General features: G+C 43.7%; 2 protein-coding genes and 1 long non-coding RNA gene across 9 annotated transcripts in view; 1 reads left to right on the forward strand and 2 right to left on the reverse strand.

The window, feature by feature from the left end:
• Positions 1 to 846: 846 nt before the first annotated feature.
• Positions 847 to 12776, reverse strand: LOC143151819 (uncharacterized). Its single transcript, XM_076321262.1, has 20 exons — positions 12724 to 12776; positions 11981 to 12102; positions 11663 to 11889; positions 10448 to 10586; positions 10040 to 10383; positions 9686 to 9771; positions 9494 to 9594; positions 8989 to 9122; positions 8761 to 8894; positions 7714 to 7938; positions 7216 to 7667; positions 6911 to 7108; positions 6761 to 6804; positions 6458 to 6652; positions 5127 to 5365; positions 3217 to 3338; positions 2530 to 2747; positions 1718 to 1856; positions 1494 to 1645; positions 847 to 985 (listed from the first exon to the last, which is right to left on the reverse strand). Exons 1-20 carry the CDS (start codon positions 12774 to 12776, stop codon positions 884 to 886), a joined length of 3426 nt encoding a protein of 1141 aa, XP_076177377.1. The 3' UTR covers positions 847 to 883.
• On the forward strand, positions 5083 to 9754 carry LOC143151802 (uncharacterized). 7 transcript variants are annotated; one of them, XR_012993429.1, is made up of 3 exons: positions 5083 to 5756; positions 8825 to 9024; positions 9576 to 9754. It is a non-coding gene; the product is annotated as an uncharacterized LOC143151802 (long non-coding RNA). The 7 variants fall into 7 exon arrangements; XR_012993428.1 differs by lacking the exon at positions 9576 to 9754 and adding an exon at positions 9143 to 9434; XR_012993427.1 differs by lacking the exon at positions 9576 to 9754 and having other exon boundaries at positions 8825 to 9434.
• Positions 12777 to 15947: 3171 nt separating the features above from the next.
• The window catches only part of LOC143151801 (uncharacterized), a 62652-nt gene continuing 53213 nt past the window's right edge, over positions 15948 to 25386 (reverse strand). The window contains exons 2-8 of the mRNA XM_076321237.1: positions 22702 to 22887; positions 21857 to 22004; positions 21421 to 21697; positions 20536 to 20779; positions 19853 to 19990; positions 19075 to 19362; positions 15948 to 18891 (exon numbers count right to left, since the gene is read on the reverse strand). Coding sequence (XP_076177352.1) covers positions 18524 to 18891; positions 19075 to 19362; positions 19853 to 19990; positions 20536 to 20779; positions 21421 to 21697; positions 21857 to 22004; positions 22702 to 22887 — 1649 coding nt within the window. The 3' untranslated portion in view covers positions 15948 to 18523. The remainder of the gene's footprint in view (positions 18892 to 19074; positions 19363 to 19852; positions 19991 to 20535; positions 20780 to 21420; positions 21698 to 21856; positions 22005 to 22701; positions 22888 to 25386) is intronic.

Below are 25386 nucleotides of genomic sequence, written 5' to 3' on the forward strand. Positions count from 1 at the left end.
GGTGTTCCCTCCAGGATTCGATCGGCCAACCGGACGACTGTAGAAAGTCCCTCTGTTGGGTCTGGCTGTCGTAGTACACCCTGTAGTTGCTGTGACTGTTCGCCACCTCGTAGTTTACGTACTGTCTGCTGTCCCAGTTCGGTTGATCGGTCTCGGTGTTCTCTCTGATGCTTCTCTCACGATTCTCGGACGAGATGCTGTGGTCGCCGTGGCTGTTGGCCACCGAGTAGTTCATCGTGTCGTCACGGTTCGCCTCTAGGTAGTTTCTGACCGCGAGTTCCGAGTACAATTCGCTGTACCTTGTGTGACTGCTCGATTCCTGATAAGCGTTACCGTGACTGTTCGCCAGAGGGTAGGTCGTGCTGAAGTCGAAATCTTCGCGAGTCCTTCCAGATACCGTTTGCCTAGGTCTGCCGTAGATCGAGGAGTCTCTGCCGTGACTGTCGGCGTCGTCCTCGTCGTCGTCCAGTTCCACGGTCCCTTCGGGGTACGGTAGTTCTTGAGATTCGTCGGGGACGACGCAAGGCTCCAAACAGGCATCGTCTATGAGTATGTAGCCGTCCAGAACGTTTTCGTCGAGATCGATCCAGTTCTTCGAGCGATCCTCGTCCCAATTGCCGCTGTGTTTCGCTACCACCGTTTCGATCGTTTGACGTCGTCGTTCCCGTACCAATGGGTCCTGCACGTGTACTTCCACCGGGCAGAGGACGTCAGTTTTCCCCTCGACGTCGCAGGTAAGCGGCGGCGTGGTCGTCACCAACGATGCCACCTCGTCCAATAGAGCTTCTCGAGATTCGCGGTACCTGTAACCGGGACACGGAGTGTTCACCGGAGAGTGTGAGAGGAGGTTGACGTAACCACCGGCGCCTCTGCCAATGAGCGATCAGGTGATCGTCGGCGAACCTCGATCCTGGTTTAACGCGGAGTCCAGGCCCTCGTTCAGAGTCTCGTCGCTCAGACTGCCGCGGTTCGGATTGCAGACAACCTGGGAACGCGCGAAGAAGATCAGAACGGTTCGAGGAGTACGAGATGGGATATGCTATCGATCGATGGGATTTCGAAGGATTGGGACAGAGGAACGTACATGCTGGAAGTTCTGGCAAGATTGGAAGTGTCCTGGGTAACCTAATCTAGAACTATATACGGATCAGGAACTCGTCGATCAGAAGTGTCCTGTTTCAGCCGACCCAAAACCAGTGTATTAAACAGAGAGTCTCAGAAACGATAAGGGTTAGGACTTGGTACGTTGTTTTCTGTTTCGGAAAATTCGAAATACCAATCGCTTCTGAGGATACAGGCTAAATAGATCATCGGGTCGTCGAACTAGGAAACTTCCTTATCGATGGAGCTCGCTGCCCTGGGATCGATATTGTTTAAAACGTTGGTTGATTCCGAGCGAAAGATTCTTTTTTTTCACTTCGAAACGTGGCCTCGACTCGAACGCTCTATCGAAGAAAACGATCGTTGTTCAGAATTTCGAGAAATAAAGTTACCTTCGGATAACTGATCTTGATGTTCCTGAACTCATCGGTGAACGTCAAAATGTAGATGCAGAAGGCTGCCGCGCAAATCCATTCCGTAATTGTGCTGGCCACGTGCAATTCCCAGCCGTTGTCCTCCTTGTACCATTTTCGGGGATTCGTTCCTGGAAAGAGAAACGTCGTTAATGAGCGAACGAGGAGGGCCGTAATTGGAGAGGGAAAGGCAACGAACCAACCCTTATAGGCCAAGCGAGACAGCACGCCGGTGATGAGGGTCACGAAGAAGCAAACTGCGCAGAACATGGACAACACGATCCGAAGATTCGCCAGTCTCAACGAACATCCTAGCGGGTACAGGTAAATCGAGCACACGGCCTGGAAATAAAACAGCTGCGATTGTATCCAACGAGAGAAGGGGTCTATTTCGCTGGAAAATACCCGTGCTGGATAAATCGGTCTTTCAGCAAATTACGCAAGACCGAGCGAAAGAATCGACCTTCGTTTGGGATAATCCAATTACACGTTATTAGCATTTCTTTCACGACCTCGTCCACCTCGCTCCTAGTTTCTTCGCGAAGCCTTAAACGAACAGTTTTCTTCGAATGTTACGAATACAATTTAAAGAAAATGATTCCACTCGTTGTAACGAGTAGACGCTGTCTGGGAAGTGAGTTAAAATCTACGGAAGTATGTTGTACACTTAGTAACACCTACATTATATTGTTATCGGTACCTAATTATTTACTTATATCGCAATTTTGCGATCGTACGCGTCCGAAGGTTAAGAAGGACGAGAGTTTTATCGACGACGTTTGGACGAAAATAATATCCAAACGTATCAGTCTCGAGTATACAGATACGAGTAATAATGTAATTGCATACGATTATAAATTTCGTTTTGCTGTCACCGAGACGAAGGTATCTAATTCTAGAGAGGAAGAAGAATTTTCAATTTGTATTTGGATTTTTGTGAAATAGAGCTAACTGGAGAATTTACTCGTCGCTTGCAACGAGTCTTTAATTGCTCGGCTGCAATTTAAATGCTCACCTGCGTCCAAAAGTATGCAGTCCCGCCACCGAAGCACAGAAGCGCGCCAATGAAGTGCACAATGAACACTGACGTCTCTTGAAAATTAGCGACCACGGAGAGCCCGAAGGTCGACATCAGGCCAAATATTAACGCCCAACGGTTCCACTTTCGTATGGACGATTGCAAACTCGTGCATTCTTTCACCAGGGAGTACCTCACGTACACCATGAACGACACTGAAACCGATGCAAACGTATTAAAAAGGAACAAGAAACATCGATGTCTCGTTATCCGAGCAAAATTATTTTGAACTAGAAAAATCTCCAATAAAATTTGTCAAAGTTCGTCGAAACAAAATTCTTCGTTTTTACCATCCCCTCGAATACTTATTTTCAGCGTAACGTTGACAATAAAACGTACAGACACTTCGATATCGATCGACGCTTCAAAATCTATTCACACGATGAATAAAAATTCTTGGTTATTTTTCAAACTCTCGGTACGGAAGCTTTTGTTGTCGAGATATTTTTTTTTCTTCTCTCTCTCTCTCTCTCGAAAAGCTATTCATACACTTCCTCGAAACTCTTGCATATTCTCTGTGAAACGGAATTGAGGTCGCTACACCACGTGCAAAGTGTCGATCGATTTTCGCGTCCTGGGAACGCTCGAAAATTGAAACGTATTCGTCGATGTTGGTGCACTCACTCAGCATCGCGATCATGTTGATGAACTGGGCGAAAATGCAGCTCTCCGGTGCATAGGTAGCTGTGTCCGAGATGTAGGGAAACTCTGCTTCCACGTGGCCCAACATGATCGCTATTACGTAACTGGAAAATAAGAAAGACGCGTACATTCACCATCGTACGAATTATTATTCATCTTCGATGAATTATGTCGCGAGGTGTGACGAATGCATCGTAGAAATGTCGTTGCGTTGAAAAGACGGCGCGAAAGTCGCTTGTCACCGATGTGTCTAATCTTGCGATAATAATCGCGGCACGAGAACGCGTTGTGTGTAAATTAACCAATTGAAAAATCGACATCGCGCGAAACGATCGAAGCGTGTAACGGATCGTCGAATGGTAAATGAATCTTCGCGCGATAAACATGGGACACGTGGACAATGAATCGCTTCCCGCATCTTTTCTCACGATTGTATCGGTCCAGATTGTCTTGTTAGACTGCTATTATTACGGAAGAATTTCTCTAAGACGGTAACAGGAATTCTCTGTCCACGGTGCGCGTTTAATAATGCAGTTGAACTGTCGCATCCGTTATGCAAGTTCAACGTGCAATTAGCAAGCCAAATTTTCAACGAAGAACAATTCACGTTGCGCGCCGCGCACGATCTGAATTTGAGCGTGCAAACCGGGCAAAGGATGTGAAAATAACGAAGCATTCGATTGACATAGAAAACGCACGGAACAAAGGTATGAAAAACGCGGAACGAAATGCACGAACGCTCGAGAGAAATTCGAGCAACTCGGAGGAATGTATTTTAACGAATGTACTTGGCATTGAAACAAATTTGGCGGATTATCGGCACAAAGAGAATAATTTACGGAAATCGCGCTTATCTTCGGCAAACAAGAATATCATTGGAGAGATTCCGAAGCGCATAATTGAGCAGTAGATAAGAGACGAAAGATAATATGGATCTTTCGATTCTTATTTTATTTTCATTCACGTTAGACGAACTATAATTTTCCATGGCAGCGAGATTTCACAATCTTCGTTTACTTCTGTAGCGTTAAATTCGGTTGTTTTTACGCTAATTACGAGCAATGCTTTCAAAGAGGACCAGAAACGATTACTGTTGGAACGTTCAAAACAAATAAACTTAAACTTGGCTTCGGTACATATCTGTATACGTATTATACGATTCTCGAGGATTTGAGTAACCGAACAGTAGACAAATTCGACAATACCCACCTAAGATCGTATTTATAATACACCGTCTTCGACAAACAACACCGCGTTATATTTCCAATTTACGCAACGTGTCGCTATTCGAATACTCACTCGCGGAAAAATTCGACGCATATTCCCCTCCTGCGAGAAAATCTATAATACAACTTTCTCGATATACGACACCACGTTATTTCTCCAATTTACGCAATCCTACGATCGAATCACTGTTAGAATATTCCATCGTGGACAATTTTCATCCACGTTCCCCCTTTAAAAATATACATCTCTATGATATACATTCTCTTAACAAACCATACAATATTACGTTTCTAATTTACCTTACTTTCGAATCGGGTTCCCCTTTTCAAAATACACGTATCTATAATACACATGTTTTCAACAAAGAAAACAATATTACGTTTCTAATTCACAACAATCTTACTTTCGAATCGCTTTCCTCTTTTCAAAACACACGCATCTATAATTTCACGTTTCTCGATGAACAACCAAATATTTGCGCGCAATTGTGTGTCCAATTTACGCGATCCTGCTTTCGAATTGCCACGGTGTCGGGATATTCGACCGTGGAAAATTTCAACGCACGTTCCCCTCCGGCGTGAACGATCCCGCCTATCCTTCGGTAAACAATACCGGCTCCGTTACTCGCGACGAATCGGCGCATCGAGCGTTCGCTGCATACTCACGTCAGAATGAACACGGTTGGCAACGAGACGAAGAGCAGGATCGGCAGATAGTGGAGATTGACCAAGTAATCGTGCTCGTCCATGTTGCCGCTGCTCGCGTATCCGGTTGTCGTTGGCTTTCCCGCCGGAACTGATGACGTCAGACGCCCGACGTCCGCGGACGCCGACGCCGCTATCGGGTAACCGCACGCGTCGAAGCACGCGTCCACGGGCCACGATCGCTCATGCTCGTCTGGTTCCTAGCAACCACGGGACGAATCCACGCTCGCTTACCCGGGGGAATCTCAGTCGCTGCGACGCACAGACCGACGACTGCACTGCGGTTCGACTGCCATCAGAGCTTTCCTCTTCTCGCGCACACCTTCCGTGAGGGAGGCAAAAAAGAGAAGAAAAAGAAAAAATGAAAAAGAAAATAAAAAAAAAATGAACGCTCCTCCTATTTTTAACCTCCTCTACTACCTATCTGGGCGAGCTCTCTCGAAACCCTCGGTGCGTCAGATGCAACCTCCACTTGGAGTATCCGCGATGGGTTATTTAATCCAAGGATTAACGAGGAATTGAATATTATCGAATGGAAATTTCTCTCACCGGGGAAAGAATGGAAGATGGAACAATTGTCACGTGGCGAGGGTAAGAGCGTATTCTGTTTCTATTTTTAATCTTTCCTCGAGTTGTCTGTTTGAGAGGAATATCTCGGTGCGTCACGTGTAATGGAATCTACGCTCGGTGAACCAGTGTTGGGTTACTTAATCGAGGAATTGAATACTTTAGAATGTAAATTTCTTCGGGGAAGGAAGAAAAAAGAACGGTTACGCGGCGAGGATGAAAACGTGCTAGTATTTTTAACCTTTTTCATCTAACTGGACGAGTTGTCTTTTTGAAACGAATCGTTTAGTGCGTCAGATGCAATCGAGTTTCTGCTCGGAGAGTTATTTAATCCGCGTTGGGTTATTTAATCAACGAACTGAACATTCGAGAATCGTGTGTCGACTTTCTTCGAGGAAGAAGGAAATTAAAATGGTCACATGGCGGGGATTGAAACCTGCTTCTATTTCTACCTACTTGCTGTATCGGGAGAACACTCTAATTGAACAATTCCCTCGATAGGTCACGCGCGGTTGCAGCTCCACCGTTTAGGGAAACCGCGTCGAATTATTTAATCAACCAACCGAACATTCAACGATCGCGCAATTTTACTTCCGAAAAGACGAAATACTAGTCACGTGGCAGGGGAGTCGAAACCTGCTCCTTTTTCTAACCTCCTCGCTCTATCGGGGTTGCACTCCGATTGAACAATTCCCTCGTTGGATTATTTAATCGACGCGACGAACTTTCGAAAGTGAACTTTCAGAACTTTCCGACCTTCTGTCGGAAATAGAAGAATCGAAGAAAAATCGAATCGTCACGTGTCCGGGACTGAAACGTTCTCTATTGTTGACTCTAGCAAGGAGGTACCTTGCTCTATCTAGAGAACACTTTCGTTGAACAATTCCCTGTATCCGGTTGCACCTATCGAGCTCGATGCTCTAGAATCGTAACTTCCATCGGAAAATAGAAAAAGAAGGAAACATTGTCACGCAGATGGGGGAAAATCCGTGCTCCTATTGTTAACCTCCTCGTTACAGCTAACACACTTCTGGTACAATTCCCTCGGCAACTCGCGGTTCAAGCTTCACCACTTGGATAACCTCCACGTTGTGTGACACGTAATCGTGTAATCAACCGAGCAAACGTTTCGGAATCACTTCTCCTCGACGAAAGAAATATTGAAAGAAGAAACGCACCGTCACGTGGCGGCTGCGAAAACGTACTCTGCCTATGGGGCACACTCCTTGAACAATTCCCCGGGCACGTCACGCGCAGTTGAACTTCCACCACTTGGTGAACCCGCGCCGGATTATTTAATAAACTGTTCGGCTCTCCTCGAGACCGCGTGCGAGTATTCTCACGCGGGCGTTGGCTACGCCAGGGAAGGGTAACCCCTGCCTAGACGAAACCGAGTTGACTCAGCCTATAGGGGTTGGGTACGCGAGCTAAAACCCACGACTTTGTTTCACGAGCGATCGCCAGGATGAATTTCGTCGTATACCTTCGATCGTCTCGCCAGGTGCACCCATCGATCGTTTCGAAACTGGACACTCTCGTCTAGGGGTTGCACACACGGTTGAGGGTCTTCCTGCGGGTATCGAACACTTCCTCACCGGAAAAGAAACCGCACTGTCGGCACGGTGTAGCGAAACGTGCTGAATCGTACACGCTCGTGGTCCTTCGTTTCCACTCGGATCCGCGATTCGTTGAATTGTTAGGGCCGTAGAACGAAGGGCCAGGGTGACGACGAGCCAATTGCAGAGGTTATGGCCGACACGGTGCGCGCGATCGATGCCAGCCAGTACGGCGCTCTCGGCAGCTGCGCCACGAGACTGACGCCGTGGTCGTTTACTGGCGGACCTTCTCCAAGAAACATTTATCTCCGATACCTCCCGTGAATCGCGTCCCGAACGCTCTATGCACCGACCACGACCTTTATCGACTCGGGCGCACCTTGAGCGGACGATTCCGCGACTAGCCCGCGCGCCGGGATACCTACGCGTTAATAGCTCCTACGGCTCGACGCACCGCGATCTTCTTTCGTCTAGTTCTTTTTTTTTTTTTTCTTTTTCTCTCTCCGCGCGTACTCTCGAGGAACGCCACGCAGAAAACGATACACGTCCAATCACGCGACTTCTCGAACACGTTTCCATGAACGTGACTGGACAACGGAGCTCGTTGCTCGATAAGAGCCACCGCGACCGGTCTCCTCGCTTCGAAGTTTCTTCGCCGCGAATTTTCTGCCTCGTTTCCTCGGGGAGGTTAGTTTCTTTTATTAATATTTGAGCGTTCTGCTTACATTGGACGTGTGTGTCTCTAACGCGCGGAACTCGAGAGCGTAAGTTTAGAGTAATAGTGATTGTAAGGTGCGCGAAAGATACAAAAGTGAAGGATATACGCGAAAGTTAATAAAAGATCTTGTAACGTGGAGACGAAACGGAGTAGAGTGTAGCAATAACGGAAAGACCGAATCGTTCGAATTATTGTGTGTTGCACCTATTGTAAGTTTAGTTACAGGAAGACGATACATACCGACGTTCATGGTACATATAGAACCGAGGAGAATCGGTGGTTCAAAGTCAGACGAAAATGGAGAATAATAAAATTACATCAGTGACTTTGATTTCTAAAGAAATGCACTTGGAAGTCGTTACGATTATTTTTGTATACGATATAGTAGAATGTCAGGCACCGTTCGCTATCGATACATATTTATTAATGCATTCTCGAGGTATGCGAGAGACATCTGTAATGAAATTCGTAACGTCAGTCAACGGTTAGATGTACGCGTATCGTATCGATTCTTGGATGCATTTTCCTCGAAAACGAAATCACCAATTCAATTTTGTTATATTGGAGTTTCGTTTTATTTCGAGCCACGGATCTCCCCGGCTCCATTTGCATCGCAAATTTTGGCCCACGGTGTACACATACGCGCACAGTTGAGTGCACGCGTACTATATTCCAAATACTTTCGATTCAATTTTACACAATTAGCTGCACGGTTACTACAGATCACCGCTACTTTCGATTCAATATTTTTCACTCGATATTTTCGTCTTTGAGCCACAGAGTCTTCCCGACTACTTCGTTTGCTCCACATATTTTAGCCCACGGTGTATATTGCGAGAACGTGACGGATGAAAAAGACTTACGAAGCTCGCTAGGATTAAGAGGGACCTTGGGATCGTTGACTCGTTCGATTCAAGTTGGATTTCCTTTGATACTTTTGCATCATCTCGGTATACTCGTTTCGAGAGGAGAGATTTGTCACGCTCTGCGACAGAGCGTGTTCCACCTGGAGAAGAATGTAAGTATAATACGTAAGTACAGGAACAGCCGCGGGAAATACTGCTCGTTTCGCCGTTAAGAAACACGATAGTATTACCGTGACAGCGAGTCTCAAGGCTGTTTCGTGTTATCAGCAGCTGTCGTAGACGGAAGTATGAAAGTAATAAATTGGAGCGATAGAGTACATTACAATCATATGAGAAATAATTAAGCGAACGATTAACGAGAAGACACTAGCGTGAGAAGAGTGAGATTGCATTAAGACTAAAATCGTGACTAGCAAGATTACAAAGACTGTATATTTTTAGATCGTTTATAAAAAATTTTTCTTTCTTCGGATATTAAGTATCGTTCAATTAACAGAATTTTGTCAGATCGTTTTATAAGTCGGTGTATATTAAGTCAATTATGGATCGTCCATTTTCTCGCAATAAAATAATTTTGAAGAAGCTCGATTGGTTTCATTTCGAAACACTTAACACTTAAACAGTTCGATGTTGGTTTTTGTATAATCAAGTACTGTTTAACTCGGTGAACGATCCAAAAAGTCAAGCTTGGATGTCGTTCTAGGGTTAAATTGAACAATACCCTAGATTGGTTCAAACGATTTATAAAGGAATATTTTAAGAGCAACGTGGCTTAGAATTTAGTTATGGTTCACGGATTGGACGAGCATCAACATTCTTGAATCTGCGGCTCCAACTTGTACACTTTGATGTCTGGATCCTGGTCCAAGTATATCAGCTGAAAGCAGAGTATGGAAACACTGGTCAAGAATTAATTTATTAGGTTGTTTAAAAAGTCATTTCGTTTTCCAAATTGGAGAATATATAATTTAATAAAATGTTTATACATTCTAAAAAGATCGTGTTTCATTTTCACCAAAAAAAAAAACCAAATCACTTTTCAAACAACCCAATAGTATCAATCCGATCGAAATAAATTCTTGCTCGATAGGGTGGGGTCATTTTCGCTCCGATTGAAAGAAATTAAATATCGTACTTCCTTATTGGATCAACTCGTTAATGTATCACAAACTCTGTGTGCAAAATTCTACAGCAGACTGGTGTTAAATGTACAAATTTCGAAAAATCACGTTGCTTTGAAGAATCTGAACCGCTTTGACTCGACCCTGCGAGGTTTCGAAGACGAGAGAAATATTCACGTGCTCGCGAATATTCGTTACTCGTTGGGAAGACAGCTGCACGTGAGAAGCGTACCATGACCACGGGATTCTCGAAGTTAATTAATCGAAATTCTGGTACGAATGTGAGAAGGAAAGCGCAGTAGGCGATCGCCAGAACCCATTCGGAAATAGTGCTAGTAACGTGCCAGCCCCAGCCACCGTCTGTTGGCAACCATTTCTTGTAATCGTCGCCTGCAAGGTGCGAAATCGATGTCTGTACGGACGTTCTCACGTAAAACGAATGCAGAAACGTTACCTTGGAATTTTAACATGGAAATGTAGCCAGGCACTATGGTGGTGAGTGTTAAAATTAACGTCAACGCTGAAAGAGCTACGCGAACATAGACGACGATTCTACCGTTTACCGCTGGCACCATTTTGTGGCTCAAGTACGTCTGAAAAATATTCAAATCGTTATAAGAGAATATCCAAATGAACGTAGAACATTAACTATTAGATATTTCGTGAGTGTAAGATATTAAGACAGGTGTGAAATAATATCGAGGTACATTTTAAACATTATCGAGTGTCGTTGTATTTTGTATGTAACGCGTGTTCACCAATTCTCCGTGAAAGATTATTCCTTTCGCGAAGATCTAGACTCAGGATTTCTTTGATTAAACTATTTGGAAATTTGTCTAGGAAGAAAAATATATCGCACGAATATACTATTCATAAAGAGGGAAGAGTTTGCGATCTTAGGGGTACACAGTACTCACAAAAATAAATAAAAAATGTCCATTTTGCGTTGGCTGCCTTTATTCGTCGGATGTTCGATAGAGAAGATTATCACGGGATTATTATATTTTGCATTTTTGCGCTCGGAATTGGTCGACGTGCGATTTCTCGTTGCTAGGATTGTACAATCATATGGTATTACGATTAGTATTATAAGTACATAATTGTCTTTACTTACGCACAACACTTGACGAGTCAATGTGAGTTATTCTGGTACAGACCGCGCTACTGCAACAGAAAATCTCGCGTTACTCCGAACAAGATTGTCTCGCGAACTCACGTTAGCTGGACATTCTTTCTTCATTTTCATGAGTTTAGGTACATACCTGGCCACTTAAACCTCTACTTACGTGTCAATTTAAGAACCTACTTCTTACTCGATTACCTACTCGAACACTTATTTAGATACGCACTCAAATGTACATTTGCTTTAAGTATCTACATAAATATCTAGTTACCAGTTTAGATACCCGATTAAGTAAATGTACATTCACTTAGATACCTATTTTCAGCACCAATTTGTACATCCACTCTGATATCTACTCGAGTGACTATTCGTGTATTTATTCGAATACGATGTACTCGTTCAGGTACCCGTTTAAGTACTCAACTACCTATTCACGTATTTAATAAAGTACCCATTTTAGAGCACACTCGTACGTTCACACAAGTGTTCACTCAATCACTCATTCTCGTATCGGCTAGGCATCTCTCTTACAGGTATCTGATTTACCTGGAGACAAAAGTAGATGGTTCCAGCTGTGAAGCAGGTCAGTGCTCCGATCATGTGGGCAGCGACGACGCGAGCTTCTTGAAAATTAGCCAGAATATCTAGACCAAAGCATGCTAAAATGCCGCACCAAGCCGTCACAACAACGATCCTCCTGCTAACGAGGTCGTTGCCCCTTTCGAACTGCCATTGGGACACTTGTCGATGTCTGATGTACACGCAACAGGCAACTAAAATGATAATTCGGGAACGATATCAATCAACGAGGTCCCGTGTTCACCGGGCAGTATGCTTCTCAATGTAAAACTTATCGAAATTTACGGAGCAGCGCGGCTATATTAAGGAACTGGGCAAATATACACGACTCCGGCGACAAGGTGCCTGTTTCCGATATGTAAGGGAATCCTGGCACCACGTGCTCCCACTGCACGGAAATAGTGTATCTGAAACGGCGATTAATTCGTAAGCTGAGGCGCATGCAACCTCCTGTAAAATTTCTACCATCGATCGTTCCTTTCTTTCCTTTTTTTAATCCACCACCAGGGAGATGTAGTTTAGACTCGTCTTAACGATCGATAAGCAGCTCTCCAAAGCTGGATTATTTAGTATTTTTTGGACGCTGTGTGTGTATACAAATTTTACTATTTAATAGTAATTTTTTCTTTTCTCTCATTCAAAGTAAGTAAATATAGAACGCGAACGGGGCATTGGTTATTGTTAGGAACGAGGAATTATTATTATAGACTAAATTTTACAAATATCACAGAGAAACTATCGCCTCGTACTTTTTCCCCAATGTTTTCCTTATTGCAAATTTTTTTTATGCGTTTATATTGAAATTTCAAACCGGTGAGAGAAAGTTGTTCCAATATACCGATTATTTTATTTTCTTCTCTAGGACAGAGATTCGCGAGCTTGGGATACTTATCACATATCGAAAGTTCGTGCCACGTTAATATCTATCGTAATAAGCGTCGATGAAATATTTCGCGATGTTTACAGCCGCCCGTTCCCTCTCACGGTCTATTCTGCCCCTTGATCGATTCCCCATTGTCGGAACGTACACTTGCAACGGAGTTACGTAACCGTGTGCCTCTGCGTTATCGCGTTTCCACATTGAAACTGACGTTATTTACAGAACAATGTCCCGCGCGAAGCGTGCGCGACGTGGCACAATGAATCAAACTAATCGCGAATTTACATCATGGCGTCGGTAACGGAACACCCGGGCTGTTGGTGTTTCCGATACCAGCGGCCTTGATCGATCGCTAACCGATCGATGAACATCGGTTCCCGATGCTCCGATTACGAATACGTTTTCGTCGCGCGCCATTGTTCGAGTTTCGTGTTCCTGCTCGTCCACGAATGACGAGTACAAGTCACCTCGAACTGGAAATTAATTTCTATCTCGAAACGTGGATCGTGCTTCGAGCGAGTACTTTAAACGAGGGAGAGGGATCGTGCAACGGTCGAGGCACGGGTGTACCTCGTACCGACTTACGTAATTAGAAACGTCACTGGGATCAGGATGAAGAGACTCAGCGGGATAACGTGCAGCTTTCCGTAAGGCATTCTCGACTTGATCCTCCTGGAACAAACGTTTCACCTTATCGAGGGACACTGCGGCGGTCGCTATAACGAGGAGCTTCGGGGAACAATTTTCTTCGAAAGTCGAAGTACGCGTACGGACGTGTGGATGTTCTTTATCGTGGCGGAGTAGGTAACTGATTTAATTTGTATTTTTTTTTATTCGTCGGTTATCGTAGAAAATAGTAAGCAAGAAGTAGAGGTAACTAAAGCACATCTCGGTGAATAGTGGTCTTTTGAAGGTACAACGATTCGATGCAGAGTAAATTAGGAGTTAGTGTCTCTCCGATAATGATTAGATTCGAAGAATGTTGTCTGGGGTACTTTGGAAAGAAAATTAATCAAAAGTGGAACAAGTGCTTGACTCGATAGTGCAATAGTGAAAGCAGGATACGTATTCAATTTCACAACGGAATCGCGAAACTGTGATACCAACCGAATCCCACCGAGGAATCGCAAAAGTGCGACAACCGCTAAATCTCGCATCGTAAAAATAGGATGAACGCTTAATCCGACGGTGCCTTCCGAAGATAGAATGAACGCTTAATCCGACACTGGTATTGTAAAAGTAGGACAAACGCTTAATCCATCGGCGCGATTGTAGAAGCGGGATGAGTACACGATCCGATAATGTACGTTCACGGAAGTACAAGTGTTCGATCCGGCGCTGTTTAATCCTGAGACTGCAATTTTTCCCCGCGTGAAAACGGAAGAAAAGAAAAAAGAAAAAAAAAAGGAAGAAATGGTAGGTATCCGATGACTCGAGTAACAGCTACGTTGGGCACGGGACGAAATGAAATATTAATTCAACGATCATCGTTCGTTGATTGATCGCCTCTGGTGGAGCATACGTTCGCGTTACAGAGAGACCGTTCCGAGAAGCAGTGAAAGGCCGATTAGTCCGGTGTTCAACGATTACGAGCCCGTCGTCGCTTTTAGCCGTTTCAAAGAAGTCTGACACCTTACCTCTCGAGGATTCGATCGGATCGTTGGTATCGCTTTCGTGAAATTAGGTGTCTGGGGCTACGCCAGGGGGGCACTTCGTTATGGGGCGCTTTGAGGCAACTGTCCGTCACCGCTGCCAACATACCTCTCGCTATACGTAACCTGCCAATCGCTGATTAACGCGTTCGATTGCGTTCCACCGCAATTAACGTACCGCGTGATTACATTCCGAGCGTGGTGCGTTTCCTTTGGCCACGGAGCCCCTTCCAACGTTCTATTATCTCGAGGAACCGTACTCTCGAAATGCAGCAAGGATTAGGTGAGATCGATTCAATATTGTACATTATTCGATTCATCTTTGTCTCCGTGTTCTTATTTAGATTAACGTCGTATCGATTTCTCGATTATTAGAGACAAATTGATCCATTATATCGTACGATCGTTTATACATATCTTTTTTAAACAATTTAAAGCTCATAGTGTATATTATCATTCTCGACGTTAACGTTCAACGTGGCTCCCAGATTTTCAATTGTATATTCCGACGTTGAAATTAGTTTGCCTATAAATCGTGGGATTATTCAACGGCGTGGTTGATATCGGTGTTATGGTGATCGTGACTAAAGGGAATTAAAATTTATCGATAAAGTATTGCCGGTGCATAAGCAGCCGCGTTCGATAATTCTCGCATGCCAACGCGTATAATAAATGTTTAGCTATTGGGTACCAAGAATTCATAATTAAAGTCGCATTAGGGGTATTACGAGTAATAATTGGGTAATGGAATATTCGGCAAGGTGGTCCGTGATTGATATTAATTCCTTTTAGTACGATAATTATTCTCGTTAAGTAATAAATATTTCTTCCCTCTCGTACGAGCGAAAGAAATTTTTCTTTCTTCTTTTTCACTCTCGTTCCCTTTCAATGACACTTCATCGATGTTGATCACTACTGAAATTGTAAATTCTATTGTTCCGTCATTTACTCCGTAATTGTTATCCCGGGTCGTTTAAAAATACATATACACCGTTGTTATTTTTCAATCTATTTACCTCTCAACTATCAACTTTTCCAACGGTTTAATTAATTGATTCACGTACTGCTCGCACGAACTAGAAAAAGGAAACAACTTTATAAATACTCAATCTTTATAAATTACTAATTAAGTATGCGCTTCGTAAATGTGTCAATCGGATCGTATCTTCGCAACGAAACGCGCAAAGTTTGTAAATAACTGGTACTTCGTAATTAAATATTATTGTAATTATTATTTTCCTAACGTTTTCTAACGGGTGATTTTATTGTTCAATTACGATTAGAGAATAGACAGGAAGTATTCGTAAAATATTCGCCAAGAATATCTGTTTTAGATTCTGGAGAGTCGTGAATCGAAATTAATGCTACATTAAAATTACTGTCGGTAAAAGTATACTACCGTCTATATCTCAGCTCCATCGAAGCAATTGCAAAGGAATGTGCAAGCATAAAGTAGGTTAACGAAGGGAAACATAATTGGGTTTGAAGAATCTCGCGTACAGTGCACGCCACGCTTTAATTGATCGGCGAATAATTTACTTATTTCTTCCCCCCATTACGGATACCACGAAAATTGCACTCCCATTGTATTAAATTCTATTAACGTACCGGTGAATTAATTTCGATTACATTTTTTTTCTTTTCTTTTTCATCACTCCCGAGAAAGAAATAAAAGTAACGCGCGAATTGAATAGAGGTTGGAACAAGGTTGTTGGTAAAATCACATTTTTGTATTAACAACGTTACAGTATTACAATATAGGCAGTTTGTTTTCGGTGTTGCTCGTTTTTTACTGTGTTCCGCGGGATAAACGGTATTTCGTAAATTATTGTTCCTTGTACAAGTTTATATACGCAACGCGGTCGACTAGTAGTCTCGTGTTATCGCATCGATAACGATTATATACGACGAACGCAACGGAAAATGTTGCTCGTTTTCGTGTCTCGCGAACGCGGAGCACCATTAATTATAAAATATTTCGCGACTTGGATCGCTCCCCTTTGAAAATATTTAACATTTTCGACCTCCCGATAATCTTTGTCCCAAGACTTCCCAAGTCTCGACTCGAACGAATAATTAATTGCCTCGACCGCGATCAAATCAACTGTAACGAAACATATTTTTCTCTTTGCAATGTCTAATCCGATTTCTCCGTTCAAATTGTTCAATTAGAATTCAATTGGTTGAAAAACTTTTTCGCGTTCGACTAATCCGGAGCTAATCTTAATTAACAATAATCCTAGATCGTATTACCACACGCATGTGTACACGCTCGTTATCGCGTATACGTATATAAGTGACTGTGTCTATGTACATGACATGCGTATGTAATGTCTAATATAAATAGTTTTGATAAATAAATAGTTATCGTTATCTCTGGGCTCTTGTACCGTCCGCGGCTCGCTCTGATCGCCGAAAAGTAACGTTACTCGTCGAAAAGCTCTCAAAATGTCTCGGGCGACGGTACAAAGATAAATTCTTGTATATCTGGCTATATGTGTCGTTATATATATATACTATACCACTTATCGCTGCATACGAGCTTTGATTGGACTAGTTTTAATACCCTCAGCTAGCTTCGCCTACGTGTAAGCATCGACCTTTACTTTAACCGATTTCTCCTCGAAGGAGACTCTAGGTCACGGATTTATACATCGACAGGAATTAAACGATCCCGATTTTTTTACCGCCGTTTCTTTCTACGAATATCCAACACTCGGAATCATTACATCGAATCGTCGAGGTTATAGAATTTCTCAATTTCGAATACTTCGATTTGTTACAATTCGAATCAAGTCTTTTGACGAAAAAGAACGACGAGCTTTCGGGTACAGGTTTCTTTTTTACCCATGTCGAATTGTAATTTCTTCTTGTAAATTGACAAAGTTACAGAATTCCTCAATGACCTCGATCTATATCGTTCTCCAATGTGTACCCATTTGGTGCCAATGTTGCTTTCGATCTTACTTAATTTTTTTCTAGTGTAATTTGAATTAAACTTTCGCGAGATGGAAATCAAGTCTCGAGTTTTCGACGGAGAAGATTCAATTCTATTGCGAAATTTCGTCTACGTGTAAATTGGCGATCGTTCAACTCGTGCATCTACGCGTGGCAGTGAACTGGCACGAAGCTTAAACAAATACGTCGACGCGAGTCGAGGTTACTCTCCCTGTGGACGGAACGTTTCCGTGGTTCCTCTCGTCGAATGCCGACGTTATTGTCCTTAATTGCACCGCGAATTAAGCGACCCTTACTGGAATCTCACACCCCCCTTCTCACCTTCTACATTCACCGCCGAACAATGTCCAGCTTAGCGCGTCACAGTTCGCGAACTATCGTTAATACGACCTCTAACGGTACCTTAATCGAAAAAGGAACGAACGAGACGAATTTGTTAAAGGCAGTGCAACGTTGAGAAAAATCAGTTCCACGAAGAAATATTCATCCCCTTCGAAAAAAAAAATCGTGCTGCTGGATCCGCGACCGGTGACTCGACTTCGAATCGAGCTTCGTTACGTACCGTACGATAATTGTACGATAATATCTTTCCATTTTGTACTATTGCGATCGATCAATTGTTACGAAAATCGACTCGTTCGTTGTCCAAGTGTTCGTGGCTCCCCGCGATAGGAAATTACGCGAGGAACGGCGCAAAATCGCTTCTCGCGCGTGTAAAGTAGTACAAATTCGAGGAAAGTAACCGTGAACGTATAGTTGGACGAGTTGGAAAGTATCCCCGGGGGGCGGGGAACAGAGTGGTCCCGCCCCTTCTCCTACCAAGCGCTCCGCCCTCGATTACTCGACGTCGGACAGTTTCGTCCTGCTCCTAACAGCACAATCTTCTTTTTTCTTTTAAAATATGTATAATTTGTTAACTAAATACATGAAAGTTCCTTTTCTTTAGTAATAGGACCATAATTCTTTCAATATTTTAACCGGCAAGTTGTTATAGAAAAGTTTCTTGAAATTCCCTCTACAAATCTCTTCATACTTCATAAGGTTCCTAATTATTGAACTTCGATCAACTTCGCAGCGAAAATTTCTCCAAAGTACTCTTAAACATTCGTTGGATTTCTTTCCAGGATAAAAAATTCCTTGCTAACGAAATAAGTGAAACAGAACGAATACTATCGTGTACCTATAGCTTTGCCTCGTCCCCTCTACTCAGCCTATTACGTTCAGGCCACTCCCCCCGTGGAACATTTCCAAATCGTCGAACTATACAACGTGAACTATCTTCCGCGAGTCTCGATGGATCTTTCGTGTCCATTTTTCCACCGCATCCTCCGGATCGTGTTACGCGCTGGCCTCGTCGATCACTGTGATCACCCTATTACTAGGAGGCACATTCGTGACGTGCCATTTCTGTTTGGAATTGGTTTCCTCGACCGTCGGTTGAACCCCTGCTGGTCGACCGCTTTTCGAACGCGCCAGGGACCACCTACGACCTCGGCGATCGGTGATAATCGGCATCTCGGCGATCAGATTGTTCTCGAACTCGGAGAGCATCAGATAGTTCTCGACCTTGTTGCAGGAGGTTATGCAGTCGCCTATGTAATCGAGATCCTCGAGCATGTTGTCCGGGAGATCCATGTCGGCGATTCCCTCCTCGGAGATGCAGGTCAGCTCAGGCTTCTCCGGGGCGATCGCGTCGATCATCTCACCTGCAACGAGATCCGATCTTTTACCGTGTACCATTTCGATTGCATTCTTTCGAGATTAGATTGCAATAAGATTTTTCGATATGAGGCAACCGTCAGGCGATATTCAATATTCGTAATTTGTAAATACCATTTGAGAGAATATTCTTTTAAATAAATTTCATTGTACCGTTAGCTGGTGTTTACCTGGATTCGGCGAGATCTCGGTGCCAAGGACCAGTGCAGCTGCAGCAGCCCCTGCAGCAGCCACGTGTGGACCATCGTTTTCCGGTTCCTGGCTGAAAGACAACCTCCTACGTTGCGGGCAGGTGTCCGAGATGCAGAGATGCTTGGTCCCGTTAGACCTGGTGTGTTTGTGCCTCGATAAATTCCTTCTATGGAGATCTATGAAGAAGAGGGTGAAACTGCCGACGAGGACACAGGTCGAGCTGAAATAGTAACCGGCCTTTCCACCGCAGCCGACGTTTATGTATCCTGGAAAATTTATGATCGTCCCGCTGATGCTTTCTCATATTCTTCGCCTCTGCAGATGTTTTCGTACGCGACACCAGTAACGTAATTTGTACAAAATTCAAAAATTTTACAGGAATTGACGGATATTGCAAGGTGAGAAAACCATTTTTGTAGTAATTTTAACGAAACTTACGAAACCGAGGAAACGAGTAACAAGAGTCGTATGCGAAAATTCGTAGCATGGAAAAATTGTTCAAATATTGCTCGATATTACGCGATAATAAATCCATCATCTTTATGTAATATTCCATACAATAGATGCTTCATTTTTGAAAAGAATATTTATGAAATTTGAAAAGTCGAGGAAGCATGCACAATATTTAAGAATTGTCCAAGAATTGATCGATGTCACGCGGTACAATGGTCCCTGAATTTTTCCATCACGTCACGGTGTGTGTTTGTTCGATTAATTTTTTATTTCCGTTTCGTAGCAACCGTCGCACACAATTACCAGAAATTGGAACTCCGATTGCAATTGGTATGGCCTGGGAGCACTGCACGAAACCCCAGGTTCTCGCGAAGTTCCTTGCCCTCACTCTTTCGTACGTGTACATTTTCAGGCTGTAGTGGTAACCGCCGCAGAAGATACCTGCAGAAACGCACATTCTATTCTCTACGTGTACAAAGAGCACGAAAGAAAAATTATCAATAACTACTAACCGAAGCTAACTAAACCGAACTAAGAACCATTCTGTGGTATAAAAGAAAATCTTTAAAACACGTTTCTATCATTTTGATCGAATTCCAATCGCTCTTTTATAAATTCTAGAGATATAATTTTCCCGAGATGAAAATTTTTATCGTTCACGTGTGTCTACCCTCCACGAAACGAGTCAAAACTAGTCCCCGAAGAAAAATGTTAATTACAAGCCTACTACTTTTAACTGAAGCTAATTAAGACCTATTCTGTAGTATAGAACAAATCTGTAAAATACGTTTCTATCATTTTGATCAAATTCCAATCGCTCTTTCATAAATTCTAGGGATATAATATTTCCCGAGATGAAAATTGTTATCGTTCACGCGTGTCTACGCTCCGCGAAACGAGTCAAAGCTAGTCCCCGAAGAGCGATGTTAATTACAAGCCTACTACTTTTAACGAGGCACGTTCATTAGCGAAGAAGTATATTCTACCATAAATCCAAGCGAACATGACGTATCCGTGATAATTTCCTTGAACAGCGGTGAGGGCCAGGATACAAAGTCCGCAAACGAATACCGCAGCCTGCGTCAGGTACTGACGCGCTATCCTGCATTCCACGCTGCGATGGACAACCAGGAGACCAAAGGCTACGCAACCCAGGGTCCATGCCAGGCCCAGGTACGCCTGAAGCAAGATCACCGTGTCACCCAGACCTTCCTCCTCGGCCTGATGTGCCTGCGACCGAGTAAGAACAGTTAGCTGCGCGTAGTCGATTCGAGAGATAAAAATTTAATCTGATTCAATTTGGCTGCTTACGTCCTCCGGGCATTGTTAAGGCCAGGATGCTTCTTAGAGGTAACTGGAGTTCGTTCGTTGAAATAATTAGGGGACAAGGTCTGTACGAACGAACGAGAGAAACGAGTGCTATTTTAAGGATGAAAGGAGTACCGTGTTTATAGCAATAGATACCCAATTGGAAGATTGGCTTGGTTGTCTACGTAATTGGATCCTCGTGAATTAGATTATTGTTACCGGAATACGATATAAAATTGAGGTAAGAGACTCAATTCTTGGGAGGTTTTCATTTGGTTTTATGAACACATTAATTAAGAATGAACATAAGTTCGTCAGAAAATGGAGTAAATTGCTCGAGCTTCCAGAAGTAATACATACGAAGTAGAATCCATCGAAATAAAATGCTGCGGAGTATTATTTAACGGATAATCCTTCGTCTAAGTCTGTTCACTGTTCGAGAATAATTTAACAGCCTTTCTATTTTTAATTCGGAGAGGAAAGTAACGCGAAGGAGCGTTTCCAGGTCGTGCCTCGTGGTTATATTTTCAAAGTGGAGAAATATTTTGTCACGTGTGCGTTACCAGATAAAATATCGGCGTGTTGATCCCGAAGGCGGATATCCCGGTGGAGACCAACAGTATCCTCACGGTCTTGCTCTTCAGTGTGCTGAAGTCGAAGAACGGTGGCCGGTCGTCGGTCTTGTTCTTGTCCTTGATCTTGCGTTTTTGATTTTTCAGATGCAGTATCGCTCTGCGCTGCGGATGGTAGAGGGACGCGCTCCGATAGAACGTGCCCAGAATAAACGTGAGAAAAACTACGCCGGTCACCGCTTGAAGACCCAAACGCCAACCAATTTTGCTGAAAGGAGAAGATTCGTGACGATTCGAAGAATCAACGAACTCGATTTCGAGTCAATTATTCGTAACCATTACTGAACACTCCTTCGAAACGACGTTTAACGAAAATATTCAGTTCCAAGGTGTACGTAACCGAGAGTTCGAGAAACGCGACGCGTACCTAATTGCTCCTTTTATAAAAGCCGACATGACAGCTATGCCGAGCCCACTTCCGGACACAATGAAAATCTCGACCAACTCCCTCCTCCTCTTGAAGTACTGCGCCACCATCAGCGTGCTGCAGTCCCTCGTCATTCCGACCCCTATACCTGTGCAAAATAATCAAGCACGTGTCGTAAACTTGTCGCGAATTTGTCGTTATCCTGCCGCGATGTTCGCTCGTCCGAAGCGATGTACGAGGAACCGACCGGGAGAATCGTTTCTTTCGATCGGCCAAGGAGGGAGGGAGGGAGGGAGGGTTGTGGAAATGACGCGTGAGAAATGGCAAAAGTTGGGCCGTGATTGCTCACAGTGGACGAGCACGAAAGGAGAGCGACGAGAACGCAACAAACGAAAGTCGCTGGCTCATCCTCACGAGCGACTTACGAGCGATTGTGAATCGCTCTAAAGCTTCGAATCTTCATTTATCATCGCGATCTGTATCGAGCTCTTATCGAGTTATTCCTTGATATTTTTATTATCTTCTTTCCCACGAGGCGAAGAAAACCGTGACGGAGTAAGATTCTAGCTGGTTCGAGGTGTTTCTAAGTTTTCGAAAGCTTGCTGTGTGAAGTATTCCTTTTTCGTGGAATAAAAAATGAATTTATGTAAATTTATAATTTAACTTGGTTTCGAATATTCACTTAGAGTAAACGATTGTTTCAAATATTCGCTCTGTAAAATATTATAGATCCCGTATGAAAACTTTTCTGTATAAATTAGGATACCGTTTCTTTGTATTTTTCTTTCGAGCGAATACGAGCGATTGGACGTTAAATTAAGCGTCATTTCGACACTGGTACTTACCAACGACGGTGCCGTAGCTGAAGAACAACTGGTGGAATTGCGAGGCGAACGAAGTGAAGAGACAACCGAGTGCGGTAACAAGGCCACCCAAAACCGCGGTGAGTCTGGTGCTCTTTCTTCGACAAAACGCTATTGTCACGGGTGACACCAGCAAAGCGACTCCGGTTGACATCGCACCTAGCCATCCTGCGAAGAGACAACAATTTTTTCAATCGTTCGAACAAGTGTTACTTCACTCTCCAAGGACACAATTTAGAGGTACACCTCCAATAACAATACACTATCTCTAAACACAAGTACCCAAGTACCCGTGTATTCGCGAGCAATACACCGCTAATATAGTATTCTCGAATCTTAATAATCGTCGCAGAGATTTCTTTCGCAAGAAAAATAAGAAGATCGTCCATAAAAGTTTCGAAAGATCACCCAAGCCCAACTTCGATGTCTCGACTGGCGCCAGTTTTCCACTTCGTCTGCCATATTGTCTTTCGTTTCTCCGCCTCGGTTTGCTTTTTTGCATATCCGGAGATCTCTTCATCTGTACGCGCGATCGTATATTCGTACTCGTCGTAAATGTCACGAAGTATCCACCGTCGGGGATAGCGATCAAAGTTTGTTTAATATTCCTTCGAGGGATCGCGACGAGTAAGATTTTTCTTACGATACGCTTCTTTGACGAAGAAAAGGTTACGACGATCGTGACGCAGCCTACAGTTTTCTTCCTTTTTCGTATCGATTCGTATATTTCCTCGGAGGATCTGCTCGTGATCGATGAGAATCCAATGTTTCGGCCGAGGAACACTCAATGAAGTTTCTAAGGACTGTATAGAATCCTGATTGAACGATATCGCTAAAAATTCAGCCACTCTCTGAAACTTCGCGACACTCTGCGAGGAAATTTTTCCGCCATTTTCCCACCAAAATCTGAAACGATTACGAAGTCTCAAGTATCTACTATTTTCGTAGAAATTTCCATCGAGACAGGTCGAAACATTCGCCTTTTCAAACAAACAATTGACTCTTGAGAATATTTCCTCGCGACGTGACTGTCGAGAAACTTTCTTCGCCACGCGACTTTCGTTCTAATTTTATTTCATTAACGGATCAAAGCTTCTTCCATTGCCCAAATTTCGCGAAACAGTGATTCAACGATCCACTGCTTGGAATCTCGCGCGGACAATTCGCTCGAGTTTCGCGATTTGTTAAAATAAACAATTCCGTAACGAAACGCGAAACTTTCTCCCAAGGAAGTATCTTCTCCGTGTGTCCTCCGGTCGAAATGAAGCGAAAACAAGACGATGGTGACTCGATCGCGAAAATACAACGACAAATCATCCATTCGGCATCGCACCCTCGGTTGTTCACCGTTCGATGTATTATTTATGCGTTTGGTATGGCACTGCGTAGCCGACTTTCGAGGCTGGGTTCACCTCTCGAGTCGGGCATATTTCACGTTGTTGGTTCGCAATCGTAATAAACGTTTCGCGGGTCTTGGGTTTCCCTCAATTAGAGTCCGAATCGCGGCGTGATCGATAACCTCCGTTGGTTCGTTTCATGCTCGTCGACGTCCCCGCGATGATCCTGGGCCGCTTGAACGTTCAATTGGACCGCCTCGCTGTTAAGAAAGCCGAATGATAAATCGACTTCGTAGACCGAACCGTGGTCGTTCCCATCGGCGCTCACGGTTCTAAAACTCGCTGCCACGCGATCGTCCGAGTCATCATCGTTCACCCTTGCGAACGTTTTCCACGACAGGCCACGGCCGATCGGTCTTTTTCAGACGCCTATTAATATCGGCAACCTTACTAAATAGAAGTTGACTCTCGATCGAGGTTAAGACCGTTTTAATTACGGTCGGCGACGAGTAGACCGATTAGCCCGCTCACGGTAGAGCGCCGGAGTCGTTTTAATTAATTTTCACCGTTCAACGTGATCGGAGGCGCGGATGTCGAGCTGGTTCATCGATCAACCGGGATGTACGCGTCTTCTATCGCGGCAGCTTCCAAGAGACAATGAGAGTCTCCGGGTAGACGATGGTTATTAATCTTGCAATCGTTTCGGGGTAACGAATCGCAATCGCGACGAGCGAGCGTTTCGTCGTTGCTCGGGTGGGAACGATGATACATTAAGACGAAATCTCGATCGGGAGAATTACTTCTCGCGGTGGTTGCAAAATAATTGTAGGGGGGACAATATTTTCGGAAAGCGTAAGTGTGTAATAATTGTAAAGAATTTGTAATAAAAAAGAAAAGAATGTTTCTTCGTCCGAACCAGAACTTTATCCAGAATTGAATAACTGCAAATTCGTGGGATATTATTGCGCTGTTATCGAATTTATAAATTTTGTATTTTACACAATGCGATCCAGGCATAGTTTTCGAACAAACGAATTATGGACGATCAAAATTGTACGATCTTGAATATACAAATTTTCATTCGACGAAACGATGAATCGTTCGAATTACACATAGTAATCACACCCTATGCATACGACCGCTTTAATCACTCCCCACCGTTTCAAACCATCGCTTCGATAATCAGGCAAAATTTAAACGAAACCAGGGCACGGCGATACAAATCTTCGTAAAAATAGAACCCCGGCCAACACTTTTCGCGCACGTTCGATCGATTTTCTATTAGTTGTAAAAAAATTCCATCCCTCTCCGAGTCGGTACTCCCGTTGCG

This window comes from Ptiloglossa arizonensis, chromosome 10, assembly GCF_051014685.1.
Source record: "Ptiloglossa arizonensis isolate GNS036 chromosome 10, iyPtiAriz1_principal, whole genome shotgun sequence".
In the NCBI taxonomy this organism is placed as follows: domain Eukaryota; kingdom Metazoa; phylum Arthropoda; class Insecta; order Hymenoptera; family Colletidae; genus Ptiloglossa; species Ptiloglossa arizonensis.